Here is a 23454-nt window from a genome sequence, read left to right as displayed (position 1 = left end):
TCACTTACCTTTTTTGGTAGGGTCCATAACAAGAAGATAGCAAGAATATATATTAATTAAACTTTTTAGTAGGGTCGATAGCAAGAAGATAGAGAAAGTTGCAATTGGTACATCTTACAATTTGAGAAAAAAATGTCTTCTTATTTTAAAAGGCTAGCAATATAGTTTGTGAGTAAATGTTTGCTAAGCTTTTTGTTATAATATCCTAGGTCTAGTCCCAAAGTTGTCTCTTAGGTCCTAATTTCTTTTTGACTCTCAGAAAGAAAGGGGAAGGGAGAGAAGCTCACATAAAACTATGTCCAAGCTTTCCATGAAAGCTTGGAACAAGACATGAAACCATGAAGAAAGCAAGAAAGTGCTTACCTTGGAGAGGGAGACTTGATTGATCCAACAGCCTTGAGGGATGAGTGAGGTGGGAGGAAAACTTGGGCTAATTTGATTTGGGGATACCTTTAGTGTAAAAGAGTTAATTTGAAAAGGATTTCAAATCTAAAGTCTCAGATGAATCCTTGATTACTACCCTTTTCTTTGGTAATTTAATATTCACTCTTTCTTGAACTAAAAGCTAGAAAAATGGCTACTCTCTCTATAAAATTTCTAGGTGGTAACTAGGGTTTAATAAGAGTTTTATAATTCTAAATTACTAATTTTATATTCTATTTTCAAGGATTTATTTCAAGACACTTACTTTTCTCTTTTGACTTCAATTGATTCCTAAAAAGTATCTCTCTCTAAAATCACATAGTTCCTTCAATCATTCTTTATTGTCAAATTTAGGATTCTTTATCATATAAATCTACACATTTTTATGTGCAAGGTCTCTATTTGAATAAATAAAAAATATACTGCAGGACATTAGGCAAAATTTGGACTGAAAACGAGCCCTCTAAGAAATGCCATAATGGTCAAATTTTTGCAAATTAAATCAAAATTTGTCAGAGATTGCAAATTGGGAATCTACTCTTTGACATCTTTCCAAAAATGAACTTAGTCTAATGCATGGGCCAAAAATACCAACTTTAACTAATACAAGGTGCACAACATTTGTTTTGCCTAAAACCTCTTTCCTCTCTCCACCTCTCCAATACAAGGTACACAACACTAGTATAAGGTGCACTTGTTTTTCCCAAAACCTCTTACCACTTTCCACATATCCAATGCCATGTATGGTTTACCATTTTCCACTTTCCCAAATCCACTGTGGTATTGCCAAAAAATGGTTTATAACTTTAGACCAAATAACCTTAGCCAAATTTAAATTAATAAATGTGCACACCTTAGACTTGGCCCTTGTTAAAATATTTTTTACCACGGAAACCAATTTATTTCAAATATTTTTCCTAGGCTAAGAAATGGCTTGTAGAAAGTAGGAGGTGGAGAATGATACTTGTGTCGTAGAGGAGGACGAGATTCATATTTGTAGTGATGAGGAGGAGGTGGAGACTCATGCTTGTGTGGTGGTGGAGGAGGTGATTCACACTTCTGAATGCACTAATCTCCTATTTCACATTCTAAGAAGAGTCTGAATGCACATGCAACCTCATAGAAACAAATCTCTCTATCTCTCTATCTCTCTCTCTCTCTCTCTCTCTCTCCCCCTCTCTCTCTCTCTCTCTCTCTCTCTCTCTCTCGCCTTCTCTCTCTTTCTATGTCTCTCTGTCTGTCTCTCTCTCACTTACCTTTTTTGGTAGGGTCCATAACAAGAAGATAGCAAGAATATATATTAATTAAACTTTTTAGTAGGGTCGATAGCAAGAAGATAGAGAAAGTTGCAATTGGTACATCTTACAATTTGAGAAAAAAATGTCTTCTTATTTTAAAAGGCTAGCAATATAGTTTGTGAGTAAATGTTTGCTAAGCTTTTTGTTATAATATCCTAGGTCTAGTCCCAAAGTTGTCTCTTAGGTCCTAATTTCTTTTTGACTCTCAGAAAGAAAGGGGAAGGGAGAGAAGCTCACATAAAACTATGTCCAAGCTTTCCATGAAAGCTTGGAACAAGACATGAAACCATGAAGAAAGCAAGAAAGTGCTTACCTTGGAGAGGGAGACTTGATTGATCCAACAGCCTTGAGGGATGAGTGAGGTGGGAGGAAAACTTGGGCTAATTTGATTTGGGGATACCTTTAGTGTAAAAGAGTTAATTTGAAAAGGATTTCAAATCTAAAGTCTCAGATGAATCCTTGATTACTACCCTTTTCTTTGGTAATTTAATATTCACTCTTTCTTGAACTAAAAGCTAGAAAAATGGCTACTCTCTCTATAAAATTTCTAGGTGGTAACTAGGGTTTAATAAGAGTTTTATAATTCTAAATTACTAATTTTATATTCTATTTTCAAGGATTTATTTCAAGACACTTACTTTTCTCTTTTGACTTCAATTGATTCCTAAAAAGTATCTCTCTCTAAAATCACATAGTTCCTTCAATCATTCTTTATTGTCAAATTTAGGATTCTTTATCATATAAATCTACACATTTTTATGTGCAAGGTCTCTATTTGAATAAATAAAAAATATACTGCAGGACATTAGGCAAAATTTGGACTGAAAACGAGCCCTCTAAGAAATGCCATAATGGTCAAATTTTTGCAAATCAAATCAAAATTTGTCAGAGATTGCAAATTGGGAATCTACTCTTTGACATCTTTCCAAAAATGAACTTAGTCTAATGCATGGGCCAAAAATACCAACTTTAACTAATACAAGGTGCACAACATTTGTTTTGCCTAAAACCTCTTTCCTCTCTCCACCTCTCCAATACAAGGTACACAACACTAGTATAAGGTGCACTTGTTTTTCCCAAAACCTCTTACCACTTTCCACATATCCAATGCCATGTATGGTTTACCATTTTCCACTTTCCCAAATCCACTGTGGTATTGCCAAAAAATGGTTTATAACTTTAGACCAAATAACCTTAGCCAAATTTAAATTAATAAATGTGCACACCTTAGACTTGGCCCTTGTTAAAATATTTTTTACCACGGAAACCAATTTATTTCAAATATTTTTCCTAGGCTAAGAAATGGCTTGTAGAAAGTAGGAGGTGGAGAATGATACTTGTGTCGTAGAGGAGGACGAGATTCATATTTGTAGTGATGAGGAGGAGGTGGAGACTCATGCTTGTGTGGTGGTGGAGGAGGTGATTCACACTTCTGAATGCACTAATCTCCTATTTCACATTCTAAGAAGAGTCTGAATGCACATGCCACCTCATAGAAACAAATCTCTCTCTCTCTCTCTCTCTCTCTCTCTCTCTCTCTCTCTCTATGTTTGTGTGTGTGTGATCATATGCTTTAACACATTTCTTAAATATATTCACTTACCTTTTTTGGTAGGGTCCATAAACAGAAGATAGCAAGAATACATATTAATTAAACTTTTTTGGTGGGTCCATAGCAAGAAGATAGCGAAAGTTGCAATTGGTACATCTTACAATTTGAGAAAAAAATGTCTTGTTATTTTAAAAGGCCAGCAATATAGTTTGTGAGGAAATGCTTGCTAAGCTTTTTGTTACAATATGCTAGGTCTAGTCTCAAAGTTGTCTCTTAGGTCCTAATTTCTTTTTGACTCTTAGATTGAGGAGACTTAGTTTTCTAAGAAAGATCTAAACTAACTTGCATGATATTTAAAAATTTAGAATAATACCAAATAGAATCTTACTTATTTGTTATATTATTTAATTACTTGTTGAACTTCATAAATTTTATATTGTTTATTTTTTCTCTCGCACTTTAAGAAGTTCTAAAAAAAACTAAAATGAAAACTAAAAACCAAAAATAGTGCCTTTGGGAACAAGGAGTTAGTATTTGCTTCTTGTGCTTGATTTTGCCATGGAGTTGACATCTGCTTGAGCTTGCTTTGCATTTAACAATCTTCTGAGGGAGTCATTTGATTATACTTAGCATTATCTAAGAGATTGACTTGTTCCAAGCTTATTTTACATTTCCTAATGACTCCACCATTAAGTTTAGCACCACAAGAATATTTGTAAAAAAGTAGTGGATGGATACATGAGTTATCTTTCTCACAACTAAGAGTATGTATGTAATAGTGAAGCTCTTTATGTGTGTACTCAGTCATGCTAAGAGATTTCATATGCATGAGAAAGTCTTACATAGTTAAATATCTTATATTTGAATAATGGTTAAATTGAGATGCACATAAACTTATTTTTGCAGTCGACAAGATAAACTTATGCATTAAAAGAAGCACCTTGGTGAGAGAAATATAAATCTCGTATACTTGGCATGGGTGGTTCTCTTAAAATATCTCACATAATATTTGGAATCCAAGTGTTTCTCTTTCCAATACTAAATGCTTTATCAAGTAAGTGAAGAAGAAGTATTGCATTCCTGTAAATACAAATTATCAAAGGCTTGTTTTTAGGAAAGAGCTATGAAGGGAATATTTGTGTGTGTGTGCGCGCACACACGCATGCGCTAATGATGGCATGTCAAGGGTGCTAAAGGACATTCATACTTGAAGGGTGGACATGGAGACATCGAGAGGAGACTCGTACTTTTATTGAGGTGGAGTACTTGTAGAAAGTAGGCGGTGGAGTATATTTTCATTCGTGTACACACGAATTGTAAAAGTCATCTTTTTGGAAACCCATCAATAAAAATGGTTATCTTTTTGTGTGTGCTAATGGTGGTATGTCAAAGGTCATACTTGAAGGGTGGTGGAGAAGACTCATACTTGTATATGGGGAGGAGGAGAAGATTCGTACTTGTAGAAAGTAGGAGGTGGAGAATGATACTTGTGTGGGAGAGGAGGAGGAGGAGATTCATATTTGTAATGAGTAGGAGGTGGAGACTCATACTTGTGTGGGGATGGGGGAGGTGTTTCATACTTGAATGGGGATGGGGGAGGTGTTTCATACTTGTAGGGGGAAGGAGGTGGAGACCCATACTTGAATGGGGATGGGGGTGGCATTTCATACTTGTGGGGGGAAGGAGGTGGAGGCTCATACTTGTATGGGGGTGGAGGTAGAGATTTATACTTGTAGGGTGAAGGCGGTGGAGACTCATACTTGTGCGGTGGCGGAGGAGGTGATTCATACTTGTGTGGTGGTGGAGGAGGTGATTCATACTTGTAGATAGGAGGAGGTTGATGCTCATACTTGTATGGGGGTGGAGGTCGAGATTCATAGTTGTAGGGATGAGGAGGTGGAGACTCATACCCATGGGGGGGCGGAGGTAGAGGTTCATATTTGTGAGGAGGAGGAAGAGTACACTCGGAATTGTGGGGGGGAGGAGGTGGAGACTCATACTTATACGGACGTGGAGGTGAAGATTCATACTTATAAGAATGTGGTGGGGCTGGAGATTCATGATTGTATAAAGGAGGTGGAGATTCATGCGTATAAGAACGTGGTGGGGCTGGAGATTCATGGTGGTTGTATAAAGGAGGTGGAGATTCATGCTTGTATGGACGTGGGGGTGGAGATTCATGCTTATAATACGGACGTGGGGGTGGAGCTGATTCATGATGGTTGTATAAAGGAGGTGGAGATTCGTGCTTATACGGACGTGGCGTTGGAAATTCATGCTGAGGTGGTGGAGACTCATACTTGTGTAAAGGAGGTGGCCGAGACTCATACTTGTGTAAAGGAGGTGGCGATTTGTGTTTGTACTCGTAGGGCCGAGGTGGAGGAGATTCATATTTAGGGCGTGGAGAGGGGTACTTGTGCGGAGGAGTCGAGGGTGGCCGGTACAGCGGTGGCGTGCCGTACATGTGGCCAGAGTGATGGCAAATGTCGTACTTGAGAGGGGAGGCGTATGCGAAGGGGCCGGCCAAGAGCACCACCTCGTGTTCAGTTCTTGACTTGATGTGGAGATGAGCGCCCGATTGGCCGCCATGCAGATTCGTGGGCAGCGTGCAGGAGGTGGCGTAGGAAGGCGAGATAAGCTTGGCCCGGCAAGACTCTCCCCCGCCCCTTCTCCGGTAGTCGAATGCAGCAAGCTCCACCCTAAACCCGCCCCTTACGTCCGTTGTGCCATAAAAAGACTCCTCCGACTTGCCGTTGCCGCAGAACACGCCTACCTTCACGCCTGCCCACATTCTATCAATCTATCAATCTCCATGATCCGCACAATTAATATACGTGCTTAAGTATCGTGGCGTGGCGTTACCTTTGAGAGGCTTCTTGATCTTGCCGTCCTTGCAAATGTCGCAGTATACATTCCCTCTCACCACCGCTTTGAACTCGCCGTAAGGCGGGGATTCGTATACGTATGGCACATCATGAGGGCGGGGCGGGGACTTATACACGTGCGGCGGCGGACGATGAGACTCATCCTCATACGGAGGTGGAGGACGGGAGTGGTATTTATGAGGCGGAGGAGGAGGGGGGAGGAGAGATTCGTATCTGTATGGATGAGGAGGAGGAGGTAGAGAGACGTATTTGTAGGGAGGAGGAGGGGAGTCCGCCGCCGCATTGGCCAAAATTAGGAGCAGAAACGCCGCTATGATCACCACCATGATAGCCTGCAAAGCGGAAGGGCCAGCTATTAAGCTTACAATCATCATCAAGGGCGCGATGCACTCGCGATTTAACGTTAGAACAAGAGAAAGAAAATCACGAAGAGAAGTAGTGTATTGACTTACAACAACAACAAGCGAGAGCGAGCAATGAATGCGGCCACTGGTGGCAAGTTTAGCTGAGGATCATGTATAGCCTGCCGCGAATATATATATATTAAGTGCGCGCGGTGTCTGCTGGGACTTGTCAACCTACGTTAATGTACATATAATACAATATATTATGATGTTTCTTCATCTACCCCCACCACCATTCGATAACAGACTCCACTGCGCCTCTCCGACACTGTTTTTAGTAGAGAATTCATCCTACCAACAACGAGCATGTATGCGCTGCGCAAAGGCTGCCAACCAACTTTTCCTTGGTTTTGCTGGTAAACGCTACAACTCTACGTACATCCCACAGAATGCGCTCTTTCTTGTCTTCCATGGTATGGTGGTAGGCTAGGCTAACTTTGCTCTTTTGAAATTGTGACACGCATAGAGGACGCCATACACATAGAAGAAGACATACCTATATAATGTCCACATCCCGTTTTGCTATAAACACAATATCCCACACAATCAAAACTAAAAATGGACAAAGTGCAATATAGGTGTAATCACCTTGATGTTTGACGGGTTCGGCTGTCTTGTTCGTTTAAGACTAAGAATTGGAGGAAGTGTGGGATATCATGGAACATAGCTACTTCGAGTATATTCTTTGACGTTTCATCTGGGCGGAAAATACACCGATTAAAAGAAAGATTAAAAAAGGATTCATTGGATACCTCATGCATGCAATGAAGTCACGGATTCATACATCTCCCATCCTGTTTATGCTCTACAATGATTCGCTACACTCTGTGTTGTATAAGCTAGTGGTGTTGTTGCATAACCCAACCATATGGATTAGGATAGTATGCCATCGAGTGTAGATCACACACAAGGCCATGACTTGCTACATTGGACACTACTGCTGGTACTATCCCTTGGCAATGGTAGAAGATATTGGTGTTTAAAGTAGAGCCTTGACTTGGTCTACTAGCATCTCCTCTTCCCTTTATACACTAGCTCCTATGGGTCTAACGTTGCTTCCAATTCCTTGCCCTTGGTTTGGCAAAGGGTTTGGTTGTGCCCGTGATGGTTCGAGCTTTCCTATTGTGCCTGTCATGGTTCCGTGAGGAAGTCCAATCGAACTAAAGGTTCCATCTCCCTTATCTCCCCTTGATTGTAGTTGTTTAGTAGACGACTGATTGGAGTTGTTTATTGGATTCAACTAGGGCAAAATCAATAGATGTACTAGCTGCCCCAACTTTGGTTGGAGTTTCAAGGTTCCATCTAATAATATAGGACTTGATCTTCTTCTTTAAGCAACCACCATGATTGCATCGATTGTGCCTATGTGCCTTTACGTTATTCAATCCAGCTACTAGTTAGGTCAAGTGCATTAATGTCATCAAGTGGATTATAATAACAAAATGCCTAGAGCAAAGGTGTAAGAATTTATTAAAATAGGAAAAAATATAAGTTTTGTTCAAATTTTTGCTCTCTAGACCACTTTTCAAATTTCCAAAGAATATCTAGTTTTTCTATGGGCACACTAAATCTTTAGAAGTGTTACTTCCTCATATGTAGAAGTGCTTGTGTTGTTGTCATACAATGTAAAAGTGATATTTCTAATTTATAAAAAAAGAAGAGAGAGGATCTAGACATCAACAAAGGCATCAAATCCTGAAAAGAAAGCTCAAGAAAGATACTACAAAGTAAAACAAGAGAGGTTAAAGGTGGCACCAGAAGCCAAGCCCAAGTAAGACTAGGCACCTAAGCAAAACAAAAGAAGCTAGGAAAAAATAGGAAAGGCAAGAAGAGGCCAAGAAAGTGCAAGAGAAGGGGAACAATAAGGTGGACGAAGGCCAAATTATTTTTTAAACTCATCATCCCTACTACACCAACTATACAACTGTTGAAGGGATTGAGTAGGGAAATTGGACTAACATTAAAGATGTAGGTGGATCCATATCCCCAAAAGAGAAACAATTGTACAATTCCAAAGATGTAGGTGGAAGAGTTTGGATACTTCACGCATGCAATGAAGTCACAGATTGATACTTCTCCCATCCTTTTTATGCTCTATGCTGATTCGCTACACTCTGTATTGTATAAGCTAGTGGTGTTGCATAACCCAACCATATGGGTTAGGATAGTCAAGTGGTACACGAGGCCTAGAAATCCATGAATTTCTACATTGGGCACTACTTGTCGTACTATCCCTTGGCAATGGTAGAAGATATTGGTGTTTGAGCCTTCACTTGGTCTACTAGCATCTCCTCTTCCCTATATAATCTAGCTCCTATGGGTCTAACATTTCTTCCAATTCCTTGCCCTTGGTTTAGTTGTCCTCGTGATGGTCAGGGATTTCCTATTGTCCCTATGATGATTCCATGAGGAAGTTCATTTGGACTAAAGGTTCCACATATTCACCATTCATCCATGGACCAATCTTGCCAACGAGCATATAGAATGGTCCCCCTTTCATCTATCTCATGTTTTGCAAAGGTGTTATAATCCATGTTATTTGATGGATGATAGTCATGCTCATTTATTATTTCACGAGGATGCCCGAGTATTTTTATTAGTCAGTAATGGATGGATTTCCATGTGTGGGTGGACTCCCACGTGTATTTGGTGACATTTTGGTATTTGATTTATATTTTTGATACTGATGCCTATATCTCATGAACACATTAGGATTGATTGATGTGATGTCAATTGATTGTTTTACAGGACCATGGTACATGGATATTAAAGTATTCCACAAATTCAATAATAAAAGAAATTAAACCATAACATCACAGCATAAATCAAGAGCATGAATCAAAAGCATGAAAGATCAAAAACACAAGACTGGGTGTAATCTCCCCCCCCCCAACATGAGTGGCTTCTTCTCCTATGGGTATTTGTGATATATTCCAAAAGTAGGCTTTGAGCTAAAAATAGAGTACACATTCATATTTGGATTTTTCCATTTAATTAGGCTCATTTAATTAGGCTTTGTCCTCAAGCCTTCTAAGGTTTACATAATTTTTTAACACAATAATCTAACTTTTGCACATATGCACATTACAAAATAAATCAACTAGTGCTCGCACGCACACTGTATAATAAATTGATGCGTATACATACACACACATCACAATGATGTCAAAATAATATCAAACGCCATCACACTAAATATTGTGAATATAATAATGAGATCTGTCCACACACCATGGCTCAATCCACCATCCGTATGACACCTAAATCGGTACCCTCGCACTGTGCAACACCTAAGTCTGTACCCTTCATGAGGATTTTGAAAACAATATCATTCACAAGGATTTGATTTAAGTCTCAAAATTCCTCTTGAGGTAAGCTCTAAAATTTGTGGAAAAAATCCAAACTAGCTATATGTGTATGAGATTCTTTTCCATAAAGTATGATGGGGATTGTCAAAAAATATTTTCTTTTGTTTTAATTTTTCTTATTCCTTTTACTTATCAAGAAATGGGTGAATATCTGCACCGTCCTATTATTCAAGAACACATTGATTCTCTCCATATTCTTTTGAATCAAGAACGAGAGCATCGGGATAACTTTCAAAGAAAGATTAAACAACGTCTGTCTAGAATGAATAAAAATATTATGAAAGTTAAAACTGTGGAAGTATCTAACATGCATAGCCCAACGAATGACATCATATCCAAGCTATCTATTGTCAAGTGTTTCAGGTGTAAGATGATGGGACATTATGCTAAATCTTGCTTGACTAAAAAGAAGAACCAAATTGCACCAAAGGAAACACTTGACACCAAAGAGGTCGCACTCGACAGATTAACCAAAGGTGGAGGTATGTGTTAAAAATTATTTCTTGTATACAATTTCTTGTGTCTGTCTTCTAAATATTCTTTCCTTTTAGACCTTGTTAGAAATTTTTAGAAAAACTTTAGCTTCTGAAAAGAATTTTAGACACCCTGACCTAACTAGAAAGATCGAGACAAGATTAGTAAAAGTTATCTTCAAGATCTAGTTACCCAAACTTAAGTAAAAATTACTGCTAGAGACATTTCATAGAAGATTAAGACAAATTTAAAGATTCAAGCTCCAAGCAAGTTTTTCCAGTCTTTGATTTGAGTTATCAATTGCTTAACCATCGACTAGTGATGAGAAAAGTAAAGAAATAGCTTTCAAGTGACTAGAAACCAAGTGTATGTCAATCACAAATAGGAAGTTTATACCAATTCAAGTGAAGTTTTGTCTAAATTTTCAAGTGTTCTAGTTCAAGATCTATCCGAGCACAAGATTATTTCTAGAGCAAGAATTGCTCTAAGTCAAAGATATATTCAACCACAAGATTTAAACCCCTTAAGAACAAGATTTATTCAAGAATTGTAGTTATGATTTAACTAAAGACTAATCTCTCAATTTTCATCCATTCAAGTATTTTTAATCCAAGCCAAGATTCATTACTAGTATATCAAGTTCTTGCTATCAACTAGGCGCAAGATGTCCGTCTTTCTTCAAGTTCTGACTTCAAGTTTAAGATCAAGATCCCCTTTAGATTTCAATGTTTACAAGTAAGATTCACAAATTCAAGAATTATACACCGTTTCACATGCGTTTGGTTTTATTTTCAAAATTGTTTAATGTGACGATCTTGTCCTCTTTGCCATGAAGCCATCCACTCATTAATTGTGCAACTGAGGACACTTGCTTCCAAATAGGGGGAATGTTACGATCCATGTTATTTGATGGATGATAGTAATGCTCATTTATTATTTGACAGGGACACCCGAGTATTTTTATTAGTCAGTAATGGATGGATTTCCATGTGTGGGTGGACTCCCATGTGTATTTGGTGACATTTTGGTGTTTGATTTATATTTTTTATGATGATGCCTATTTCTCATGAACGCGTTAGGATTGATTGATGTGATGTCAATTGATTGTTATTGACGTGGTTTATGTTTATGAGTTTAGGTGATGAGGTGTGCAAGGGTATCGACTTAGTTGTTGCACAGTGTTGTGAGGGTACCGATTTAGGTTCTCGCACAGATGGTGGATTGAGCCGTGGCATGTCGACAGATCTCATTATTATATTCACAATATTTTGTGGTCGTATGATGGCGTTTGATATTATTTTAACAACATTGTGATGTGTGTGTGTGTGCGTGTCAATTTATTGTACAGTGTGCATGCGAGCACTAGTTGATTTATTTTGTAATGTGCATATGTGCACAAGTTAGATTATTGTATTAGAAAATTTTGCAAATCTTAGAAGGCTTGAGGACAAAGCCTAATTAAATGGCAAAATACAAATATGGATGTGTACTCTATTTTTGGCTCAAAGCCTACTTTTGGAATATATCACAAATACCCATGGGAGAAGAAGCCACTCACGTTGGGGGGGGCGATTGCACCCAGTCTTGTGTTTTTTATGATTCATTCTCTTGATTTATGCTATGATGTTATGGTTTAATTTCTTTTATTATTGAACTTGTGGAATAATTTAATCTCCATGTACCATGATGGTCCTGTAATAAAAGGCTAGTGTGCAATGAACCAGTAAGCTATAACTCTACGTGTCATATCCACATGCCACTTGCTAACTTTGTGCTCTTTCTTATTATAAACAAAAGTACAATAAACTGTCAATCACACCCATACACATAGAGAACATACCTATAAGGATGGACGAAGAGAAATATAGGTGCAATCAGCTTGATTTTTGATGGGTTGGGCTGTCTTGTTCATTTAAGGCTAAGGATCGGAGGAAGTGTGGCATGCCACCTCATCACCAATTTAGAAACTTCTTGAATATGCAAAATTACCCATCATGCTATATATCATTGGAAAGATCTCGAAGTGTACATTCCCAATCTACAATCTCCTATAAATTTTGATTTTATTTGCAAAAGTTTAAATGCAACTCTAGTAGCTGTGAACAATCTTGAATTTGAGTGTGATTTGCACGCATTAACCAAGGGTTAAATGCAAAATGATGATTACCACAAGTTTATTAACATAATTTTACCAGAAATTACAGTAAATCAAGGGTAACCAATTTGTACGGAATGGTTGGAGTATCAAACCATCTCTGAATTACAATATGAAGTTATAGGGATCTTTATTAGATACCTAATGGTTAATTTGAACCCTCAATTATACCAAAATATAGTGATTAGCAGTGATTAATCATTAATTAATGAATTAATCCTTTGTTTTGTATGCAAAAAATAAAGTATGCGGGAGTCCAAATCTGAGGCATTAGAGTTCAAATGAGCTCAAATCCTTTCAAGGCCATCAATATCAATTAATCTAGTAGAGTATTAAGCCAAGAAACACAAGATTTGACCAAACATTGAATGCACACGATTTGACCAAACATTTGAATGCTCAAACATTGAATGCTCAATCTCTGTTTTACCAAAGTCACCTACAGATTTGATAAAGAGCTTGGATCTCACTGTAGACTTGATCAAATCAAATTCTGACTTCACTAACTTGTAGAGCACCATTGAAAACCCCTGGGGCTAAGAGGAATTAGACCCATTGCAACTGGAGCAGACAAGATCTTCATTTTCTTCAGAAAAACAAGCGCTAAAAAAATGTGATTATCTCTTGATTGCGTCGGCGGTTTGCTGCGCTAATTCGTTTGGCTGGACCGCCAATGAAGTAGCTATGTTGGGCTAGAAGCATTTCCCCTAATGTTTCTCCTAGAGGGAGATCAAGCCCCTCCACTAACTGAGGGTACAAAGGGCTAGTTGAAAATAACTTTAAAAATGATTATTTCTTAATTATCTACTAATCCTAATTAGTTAGATATAATAGGATCATAAACTTGATGGATTCTAGGCTAGGCTCTGATACCATGTTAAAATTAAAGCAATGTCATAAGCTATGGTGGATCAAATGCTAGAATCAACATCATTAACAAAGAGATTAGATGATAATTAAGACGTGATTAGTGAGCAATTAAGTGTGATAGCTTAATGTAGGCATGGATAATCAAAAACCAGCAAGTTCTCATTAGGCCAATGCCTCAATTTATAGAGTTTACATCCAAGCATCTAATCCCACTGATTTCTCCTTGATTCACTCCACCTCTCCCAAAATGTCTCCACGCCTCCTAAATCTCCTCATGCTACCCTTTATTCTCTCCCAGTAGATTCTTCTCACCTTTTCACAGGTTCTCTCACATTTACAGATTCTCTTTTACAGCCTCTAACCCCACTGATTTCTCCTTGATTCACTCCACAGTCAGTATTTAGTGATCTAAAAAATTCCACTACTTTGTAAAACAGATTTTTGCTCGTTGCGATTAGGTAGACACATCCAATTTTTGACTCTATAAATAATAGCCCCTATTATAAAGGAGAGCCCTCAAGTGACTCTTGACTCTCCATTTCCATGTGTGACCCTTGGTTGCCTAACCCTAACATCAACCGAAGGTTAGACCTCCCTTGCCCAACTAGAGCATGCTCACATGCTCATATGCCTAGGATGGGTTAGCCTCCTAGTATATGCACATATAATGTGCATAAAACAGTTTCCTATTGGTGTGGTCGTCTTTGTGGTTGATTTCGCATGGTTGATTTTGCAGAGAACTACACCTTCACACCTTTCAAGAGATATAATCTGAGTATTACTTCTTGGAGCAGATAATGGTTAAATTTCATAATATTTGTTTCATGTTTGAGCTATATTACTTATTTGATTTTTTGTGTCCTAATCATCTCTCTTCTTTACCTCACCAGGTTGTTGATATGGTGCACATTAGCTATCAACATGCAGAGGCACATGTAGATGGGATAGCAAGTACCCCAAGGCTCGTGTCATTATTCAAGAGTATCATTTCTATATCAGTATGATGATCGTTCACATGATGCACATTTTGTGCAACACTGTTTTTGTCTCCATGATGATTTTTTACAAGATTGTGGGATCACACGTGGCTAGTGATGGGTTTGGTGTCGGATGGCTTTGCACACAGTTCAAGTCATCACATGATAGTTCTATTGGCTCTACAGGTAGTACTTATATAGTTCTCTTAGATTTGTAATTAAACTAAATTCACTAGAACATCTTAAAGAAAACAATAACTAAGACTTTGTTTTATGGGTTTATAGGTGGCATGTGCAGTCTAGGATCCCACAGATTTGGTCATTCTTTGAGACTCGTCATGGGAAGGGAGAGCATGATGGTGCGGGCGTGTGTGTGAAAAGTGATTTGACAAGTCATCAACTAGTGGTTGGATGCTGAGCGGTTTAGAGATGCGGGCCACGTGAACCGAGTGGTGCTCCCAACATTTGTGCAGGAGTGCTGCATCACATATCCCAAATGTGATACTCGGATTGTCAAGAGATTTTTTTGGCATGTGGATGGTGGCATGATTGACCATAGAGTCTCGCATGATTGTGACACAGTACTACCTGGCACCTTGGGCATACATTCCATCAAGAGCACGTGCGTGGCGGCCCCCACGATTTACACACGACGGTTTGCATGCTTCTATCGAGAGCATGTATGGATGGTGATTGGTCACATTGTGCCTCAAGAGGATGGGAGATGCATGGATACAAATAGTCCTCTCCCCTGAGCATCCTTCACATTCATACATGCTCACAAAGTTTGGTCACCATCGGAGCATGTTTGGGTACAATGGCATGGGGAAGAGCAGGATTTTCCATGGCCTCTCAAGCACTAAGAGACTTGAAAAATCTACACTGGGTACTAATTGCTAATCCAAACATGCTTTGATGGTGACCAAACATTGCGAGCATGTGGGGGCGGGTCCCCCCCACATGCTCACAAAGTTTGGTCACCATCGGAGCATGTTTAGGTACGATGGCATGAAGAAGAATGGGATTTTATATGGCCTGTCAAGCACTAAGAGACTTGAAAAATCCGCATTGGGCGCTAATTGCTAACTCAAACATACTCCGATGGTAACCAAACTTTGTGAGCATGTGGGGGTGGGTCGCACTAAGAGACTTGAAAATTCTACACTGGGTGCTAGTTGCTAATCCAAACATACTCCGATGGTGACCAAATTTTACGATAACATGGAGAAGAGAGGGATTTTCCATGGCGTCTCAAGCACTAAGAGACTTAAGAAATCGATATTGGGTGCTAATTGCTAATCCAAACATGCTCCAATGAGTGGTGACCAAACTTTGTGAGCATGTGAAAATCTACACTGGGTGCTAATTACTACAAACATGCTCGGATAGTGACCAAACTTTGCGAGCATGTTACGATCACATGGAGAAGAGCGGGATTTTCCATGGCCTCTCAAGCACTGGGCACTAATTGCTTATCCAAACATACTCTAATGTGACCAAACTTTGCGAGCATGTGGGGGTGGGTCACCCCCACACGCTCGCAAAGTTTGGTCACCATCGGAGCATCTTTAGGTATGATGGGATGGAGAAGAGCGGGATTTTCCATGGCCTCTCAAGCACTAAGAGACTTGAAAAATCTACCGCCCTGGGCGCTAATTGCTAATCCAAACATGCTCCGATGGTGACCAAACTTTGGGAGCATGTGGTGGTGGGTCCCTCTCACATGCTCGCAAAGTATGGTCACCCCATCAAAGTATGTTTGGGTACGATGGCATGTGGATTTTCAACAAACAATATGATAGACAAAGTGTTGAAAAAATCAAAAAACCATGAACATCAACTAAAATGCAATGATCCTCAATAATGAAAAAACTCATAATGATATAAAAATCAACTAAGTACATCAAAATGAGAGCTAACCCAGCTACTATGGGTTTAGCCACTAACTCAATAGATCAAGGCATAATGAAAATGAGCTACCCCAACTAGTGTTGTTTTTAGGAAAGAGGTTTGAAGAGCATTTTGTGTGTGTGTGTGTGTGTGTGTGTGTGTGTGCATGTGTGCACACCTTAGACTTGGCCCTTGTTAAATTATTTTTTACCATGAAAATCAATTTATTTTAAATATTTTTACCAGGCTAAGAAATGGCTTGTAGAAAGTAGGAGGTGGAGAATGATAGTTGTGTGGCAGAGGAGGAGGAGATTCATATTTACAATGAGGAGGAGGTGGAGACTCATACTTGTGTGGTGGTGGAGGAGGTGATTCACACTTGTGAATGCACTAATCTCCTATTTCACATTCTAAGAAGAGTTTGAATGCACATGCAACCTCATAGAAACAAATCTTTGTGTGTGTGTGTGTGATCATATGCTTTTAACACATTTCTTATATATATTCACTTACCTTTTTTGGTAGGGTCCCTAACAAGAAGATAGCAAGAATATATAATAACTAAACTTTTTTGGTAGGGTCCATAGCAAGAAGATAATGAAATTTGCAATTGGTACATCTTACAATTTGATAAAAAAATGTATCCTTATTTTAAAAGGCCAGCAATATAGTTTGTAAGTAAATGTTTGCTAAGCTTTTTGTTATAATATCCTAGGTCTAGTCTCAAAGTTGTCTCTTAGGTCCTAATTTCTTTTTGACTCTTAGATTGAGGAAACTTGGTTTTCTAAGAAAGAAATAAACTAAATTGCATGATATTTAAAATTTTAGAATAATACCAAATAGAATCTTACTTATTTGTTATATTATTTAATCAAATTACTTGTTGACACTTCATAAATATTACATTATTTATTTTTTCTCTCGCACTTTAAGAAGTGCTAGAAAAACTAAAAAGAAAACCAAAAATAGAAATTAGTGGCTCTGGGAAGAAGGAGTTAGTATTTACTTCTTGTGCTTGATTTTACAAAGGAGTTGACATATGCTTGAGCTTTCGTTGCATTTAACAATCTTCTAAGGGAGTCATTTGTTCATACTTTGCATTTTCTAAGAGATTGACTTTTTTGAAGCTTATTTTACATTTCTTAATGACTCCAACATAAAGTTTAGCACCACAAATGTTTTTGTAAAAAAGTAGTGGATGGATACATGAGTTATATTTCTCACAACTAAGAGTACGTATGTAATAGTGAAGCTCTTTATGTGTATACTTATTCAAGCTAAGAGATTTCATATGTATGAGAAAGTATTAAATAGTTAAATATCTTATATTTGAATAATGGTTAAATTTAGATGTGCATAAACTTATTTTTTACAGTTGACAAGATAAACTTATGCATGAAAAGAAGGAGCTTGGTGAGAGAAATATAAATCTCATATACTTGGCATCGGTGGTTCTCTAAAATATCACACAATTTTCTCAATCCAAGTGTTTCCCTTTCCAATAATGAATGCTTTATCAAGTGAGGAAGAAGTATTGCATTATTGTAAATACAAATATTCAAAGGCTTGTTTTTAGGAAAGAGCTATGAAGGGCATTTGTGTGTGTGTGTGTGTGTGTGTGTGTGTGTGTGTGCGCGCGCGCACGCGCGCACGCAGGCGCTAATGATGGCATGTCAAAGGTGCTAAAGGACATTCATACTTGAAGGGTGGACATCGAGACATGGAGGAGGGGAGACTCATACTTTTATTGAGGTGGAGGAGGAGATTCATACTTGTGGAAAGTAGGAGGTGGAGTATATTTGCATTCATGTACACACGAATTGTAAAAGTCATCTTTATCATTCTTTAGGTGGTCAAATTCAGGATTCTTTATCATATAAATCTACACATTTTTATGTGCAAGGTCTCTATTTAAATTAATAAAAAATATACAACATGATATTAAGCAAAATTTGGACTCAAAACGAGCCCTCTAAGAAATTCCATGATGGTTAAATTTTTGCAAATCAAATCAAAATTTGTCAGAGATTTTAGATTGGGAATCTACTCTTTGAGATCTTTCCAAAAATGAACTTATTCTAATGCATGTGCCAAAAATACCAACTTTAACTAATACAAGGTGCACAACATTTGTTTTGCCTAAAACCTCTTTCCTCTCTCCACCTCTCCAATACAAGGTACACAACACTAATATAAGGTGCACTTGTTTTGCCCAAAACCTCTTACCACTTTCCACATCTCCATTACTATGTATGGTTTACCACTTTCCACTTTCCCAAATCCACCGTGGTATTGCCAAAAAATTGTTTATAGCCTTAGACCAAATAACCTTAGCCAAATTTAAATTAATAAATGTGCACACCTTAGACTTGGCCCTTGTTAAATTATTTTTTACCACGGAAACCAATTTATTTCAAATATTTTTCCTAGGCTAAGAAATGGCTTGTACAAAGTAGGAGGTGGAGAATGATACTTGTGTGGCAGAGGAGGAGGAGATTCATATTTATAGTGAGGAGGAGGTGGAGACTCATACTTGTGTGGTGATGGAGGAGGTGATTCACACTTGTGAATGCACTAATCTCCTATTTCACATTCTAAGAAGAGTCTGAATGCACATGCCACCTCATATAAACAAATCTCTCTCTCTCTCTCTCTCTCTCTCTCTCTCTCTCTATGTTTGTGTGTGTGTGTGTGTGTGTGTGTGTGTGTGATCATATACTTTAACACATTTCTTACATATATTCACTTACCTTTTTGGGTAGGGTCCATAACAAGAAGATAGCAAGAATATAAATTAATTAAACTTTTGAGTAGGGTCGATAGCAAGAAGATAGAGAAAGTTGCGATTAGTACATCTTACAAATTGAGAAAAAAATGTCTTCTTATTTTAAAAGGCTAGCAATATAGTTTGTGAGTAAATGTTTGCTAAGCTTTTTGTTATAATATCCTAGGTCTAGTCTCAAAGTTGTCTCTTAGGTCCTAATTTCTTTTTGACTCTCAGAAAGAGAGGGGAAGGGAGAGAAGCTCACATAAAACTATTTCCAAGCTTTCCATGAAAGCTTGGAACAAGACATGAAACCATGAAGAAAGCAAGAAAGTGCTTACCTTGGAGAGGGAGACTTGATTGATCCAACAGCCTTGAGGGATGAGTTGAGGTGGGAGGAAAACTTGGGCTAATTTGATTTGGGGATACCTTTAGTGTAAAAGAGTTAATTTGATGAGGATTTCAAATCTGAAGTCTCAGATGAATCCTTGATTACTACCCTTTTCTTTGCTAATTTAATATTCACCCTTTCTTGAACTAAAAGCTAGAAAAATGGCTACTCTCTCTCTCTATAAAATTTCTAGGTGGTAACTACGGTTTAATAAGAATTCTATAATGTTAAATTACTAATTTTATATTTTATTTTCAAGGATTTTTTTCAAGACACTTACTTTTCTCTTTTGACTTCAATTGATTCCTGAAAAGTATCTCTCTAAAGTCACATAGTTCCTTCAATCGTTCTTTATGGTCAAATTTAGGATCCTTTATCATATAAATCTAGACTTTTTTAGGACATTACGCAAAATTTGGACTCAAAACGAGTCCTCTAAGAAATGCCATAATGGTTAAATTTTTGCAAATCAAATTAAAATTTGTCAAAGATTGCAGATTGCTAATCTACTCTTTGACATCTTTCCAAAAATGAACTTAGTCTAATGCATGTGCCAAAAATACCAACTTTAACTAATACAAGGTGGTGCACAACATTTGTTTTGCCTAAAACCTCTTTCCTCTCTCCACCTCTCCAATACAAGGTACACAATACTAGTATAAGGTGCTCTTGTTTTTCCCAAAAACTCTTACCACTTTCCACATATTAAATACCATGTATGGTTTACCACTTTCTACTTTCCCAAATCCACTATGGTATTGCCAAAAAATGGTTTATAGCTTTAGATCAAATAACCTTAGCCAAATTTAAATTAATAAATGTGCACAACTTAGACTTGGCCCTTGTTAAAATATTTTTTACTACGGAAACCAATTTATTTCAAATATTTTTCCTAGGCTAAGAAATGGCTTGTAGAAAGTAGGAGGTGGAGAATGATACTTGTGTCGTAGAGGAGGACGAGATTCATATTTATAGTGAGGAGGAGGTGGAGACTCATGCTTGTGTGGTGGTGGACTTCTGAATGCACTAATCTCCTATTTCACATTCTAAGAAGAGTTTGAATGCACATGCCACCTCATAGAAACAAATCTCTCTCTCTCTCTCTCTCTCTTTCTCTCTCTCTCTCTCTCTCTCTATGTTTGTGTGTGTGTGATCATATGCTTTAACACATTTCTTAAATATATCCACTTACCTTTTTTGGTAGGGTCCATAACCAGAAGATAGCAAGAATACATATTAATTAAACTTTTTTGGTAGGGTCCATAGCAAGAAGATAGCGAAAGTTGCAATTGGTACTCGTACTTGAAGGGTGGACATGGAGACATGGAGAGGAGACTCGTACTTTTATTGAGGTGGTACTCGTACTTGAAGGGTGGACATGGAGACATGGAGAGGAGACTCGTACTTTTATTGAGGTGGAGTACTTGTAGAAAGTAGGCGGTGGAGTATATTTTCATTCGTGTACACACGAATTGTAAAAGCCATCTTTTATGGAAACCCGTCAATAAAAATGGTTATCCTTTTGTGTGTGCTAATGGTGATATGTCAAAGGTCATACTTGAAGGGTGGTGGTGGAGAAGACTCATACTTGTATATGGGGAGGAGGAGTAGATTCGTACTCGTAGAAAGTAGGAGGTGGAGAATGATACTTGTGTGGGAGAGGAGGAGGAGGAGATTCATATTTGTAATGAGTAGGAGGTGGAGACTGATACTTGTGTGGGAGAGTAGGAGGTGGAGACTCATACTTGTGTGGGGATGGGGGAGGTGTTTCATACTTGAATGGGGATGGGGGAGGTGTTTCATACTTGTAGGGGGAAGGAGGTGGAGACCCATACTTGAATGGGGATGGGGGTGGCATTTCATACTTGTGGGGGGAAGGAGGTGGAGGCTCATACTTGTATGGGGGTGGAGGTAGAGATTTATACTTGTAGGGTGAAGGCGGTGGACACTCATACTTGTGCGGTGGCGGAGGAGGTGATTCATACTTGTGTGGTGGTGGAGGAGGTGATTCATACTTGTAGATGGGAGGAGGTTGATGCTCATACTTGTATGGGGGTGGAGGTCGAGATTCATAGTTGTAGGGATGAGGAGGTGGAGACTCATACCCATGGGGGGGCGGAGGTAGAGGTTCATATTTGTGAGGAGGAGGAAGAGTACACTCGGAATTGTGGGGGGGAGGAGGTGGAGACTCATACTTATACGGACGTGGAGGTGAAGATTCATACTTATAAGAATGTGGTGGGGCTGGAGATTCATGGTTGTATAAAGGAGGTGGAGATTCATGCGTATAAGAACGTGGTGGGGCTGGAGATTCATGGTGGTTGTATAAAGGAGGTGGAGATTCATGCTTGTATGGACGTGGGGGTGGAGATTCATGCTTATAATACGGACGTGGGGGTGGAGCTGATTCATGATGGTTGTATAAAGGAGGTGGAGATTCGTGCTTATACGGACGTGGCGTTGGAAATTCATGCTGAGGTGGTGGAGACTCATACTTGTGTAAAGGAGGTGGCCGAGACTCATACTTGTGTAAAGGAGGTGGCGATTTGTGTTTGTACTCGTAGGGCCGAGGTGGAGGAGATTCATATTTAGGGCGTGGAGAGGGGTACTTGTGCGGAGGAGTCGAGGGTGGCCGGTACAGCGGTGGCGTGCCGTACATGTGGCCAGAGTGATGGCAAATGTCGTACTTGAGAGGGGAGGCGTATGCGAAGGGGCCGGCCAAGAGCACCACCTCGTGTTCAGTTCTTGACTTGATGTGGAGATGAGCGCCCGATTGGCCGCCATGCAGATTCGTGGGCAGCGTGCAGGAGGTGGCGTAGGAAGGCGAGATAAGCTTGGCCCGGCAAGACTCTCCCCCGCCCCTTCTCCGGTAGTCGAATGCAGCAAGCTCCACCCTAAACCCGCCCCTTACGTCCGTTGTGCCATAAAAAGACTCCTCCGACTTGCCGTTGCCGCAGAACACGCCTACCTTCACGCCTGCCCACATTCTATCAATCTATCAATCTCCATGATCCGCACAATTAATATACGTGCTTAAGTATCGTGGCGTGGCGTTACCTTTGAGAGGCTTCTTGATCTTGCCGTCCTTGCAAATGTCGCAGTATACATTCCCTCTCACCACCGCTTTGAACTCGCCGTAAGGCGGGGATTCGTATACGTATGGCACATCATGAGGGCGGGGCGGGGACTTATACACGTGCGGCGGCGGACGATGAGACTCATCCTCATACGGAGGTGGAGGACGGGAGTGGTATTTATGAGGCGGAGGAGGAGGGGGGAGGAGAGATTCGTATCTGTATGGATGAGGAGGAGGAGGTGGAGAGACGTATTTGTAGGGAGGAGGAGGGGAGTCCGCCGCCGCATTGGCCAAAATTAGGAGCAGAAACGCCGCTATGATCACCACCATGATAGCCTGCAAAGCGGAAGGGCCAGCTATTAAGCTTACAATCATCATCAAGGGCGCGATGCACTCGCGATTTAACGTTAGAACAAGAGAAAAAAAATCACGAAGAGAAGTAGTGTATTGACCTACAACAACAACAAGCGAGAGCGAGCAATGAATGCGGCCACTGGTGGCAAGTTTAGCTGAGGATCATGTATAGCCTGCCGCGAATATATATATATTAAGTGCGCGCGGTGTCTGCTGGGACTTGTCAACCTACGTTAATGTACATATAATACAATATATTATGATGTTTCTTCATCTACCCCCACCACCATTCGATAACAGACTCCACTGCGCCTCTCCGACACTCTTTTTAGTAGAGAATTCATCCTACCAACAACGAGCATGTATGCGCTGCGCAAAGGCTGCCAACCAACTTTTCCTTGGTTTTGCTGGTAAACGCTACAACTCTACGTACATCCCACAGAATGCGCTCTTTCTTGTCTTCCATGGTATGGTGGTAGGCTAGGCTAACTTTGCTCTTTTGAAATTGTAACACGCATAGAGGACGCCATACACATAGAAGAAGACAAAAAAAGAAGAGAGGGGATCTAGACA

At 39.2% G+C, this 23454-nt stretch overlaps 2 protein-coding genes across 3 annotated transcripts; both read right to left on the bottom strand.

Moving 5' to 3' along the window:
• Positions 1–4281: 4281 nt before the first annotated feature.
• LOC147621912 (uncharacterized) lies at positions 4282–6687 on the bottom strand. Its single transcript, XM_086823642.1, has 3 exons — positions 6611–6687; positions 6136–6490; positions 4282–6054 (listed from the first exon to the last, which is right to left on the bottom strand). The coding sequence occupies exons 2-3, from the start codon at positions 6482–6484 to the stop codon at positions 4694–4696; spliced, it is 1710 nt and encodes a 569-aa protein (XP_086679768.1). The 5' UTR covers positions 6485–6490; positions 6611–6687; the 3' UTR covers positions 4282–4693.
• Positions 6688–20735: 14048 nt separating this feature from the next.
• Positions 20736–23103, bottom strand: LOC147621911 (uncharacterized). 2 transcript variants are annotated; one of them, XM_086823640.1, is made up of 3 exons: positions 22984–23103; positions 22509–22863; positions 20736–22427 (listed from the first exon to the last, which is right to left on the bottom strand). In XM_086823640.1, exons 2-3 carry the CDS (start codon positions 22855–22857, stop codon positions 21034–21036), a joined length of 1743 nt encoding a protein of 580 aa, XP_086679766.1. In that variant the 5' UTR covers positions 22858–22863; positions 22984–23103; the 3' UTR covers positions 20736–21033. The 2 variants fall into 2 exon arrangements, with proteins under 2 accessions (XP_086679766.1, XP_086679767.1); XM_086823641.1 differs by having other exon boundaries at positions 22980–23041.
• Positions 23104–23454: the final 351 nt, after the last annotated feature.

This window comes from Cibotium barometz, chromosome 29 (genome assembly GCF_041138505.1).
Source record: "Cibotium barometz isolate CiBa-2024 chromosome 29, ASM4113850v1, whole genome shotgun sequence".
NCBI classification, from domain to species: domain Eukaryota; kingdom Viridiplantae; phylum Streptophyta; class Polypodiopsida; order Cyatheales; family Cibotiaceae; genus Cibotium; species Cibotium barometz.
Note: the sequence above shows the minus strand (reverse complement) of the source record. Positions and strands in the feature narration are given on the sequence as shown.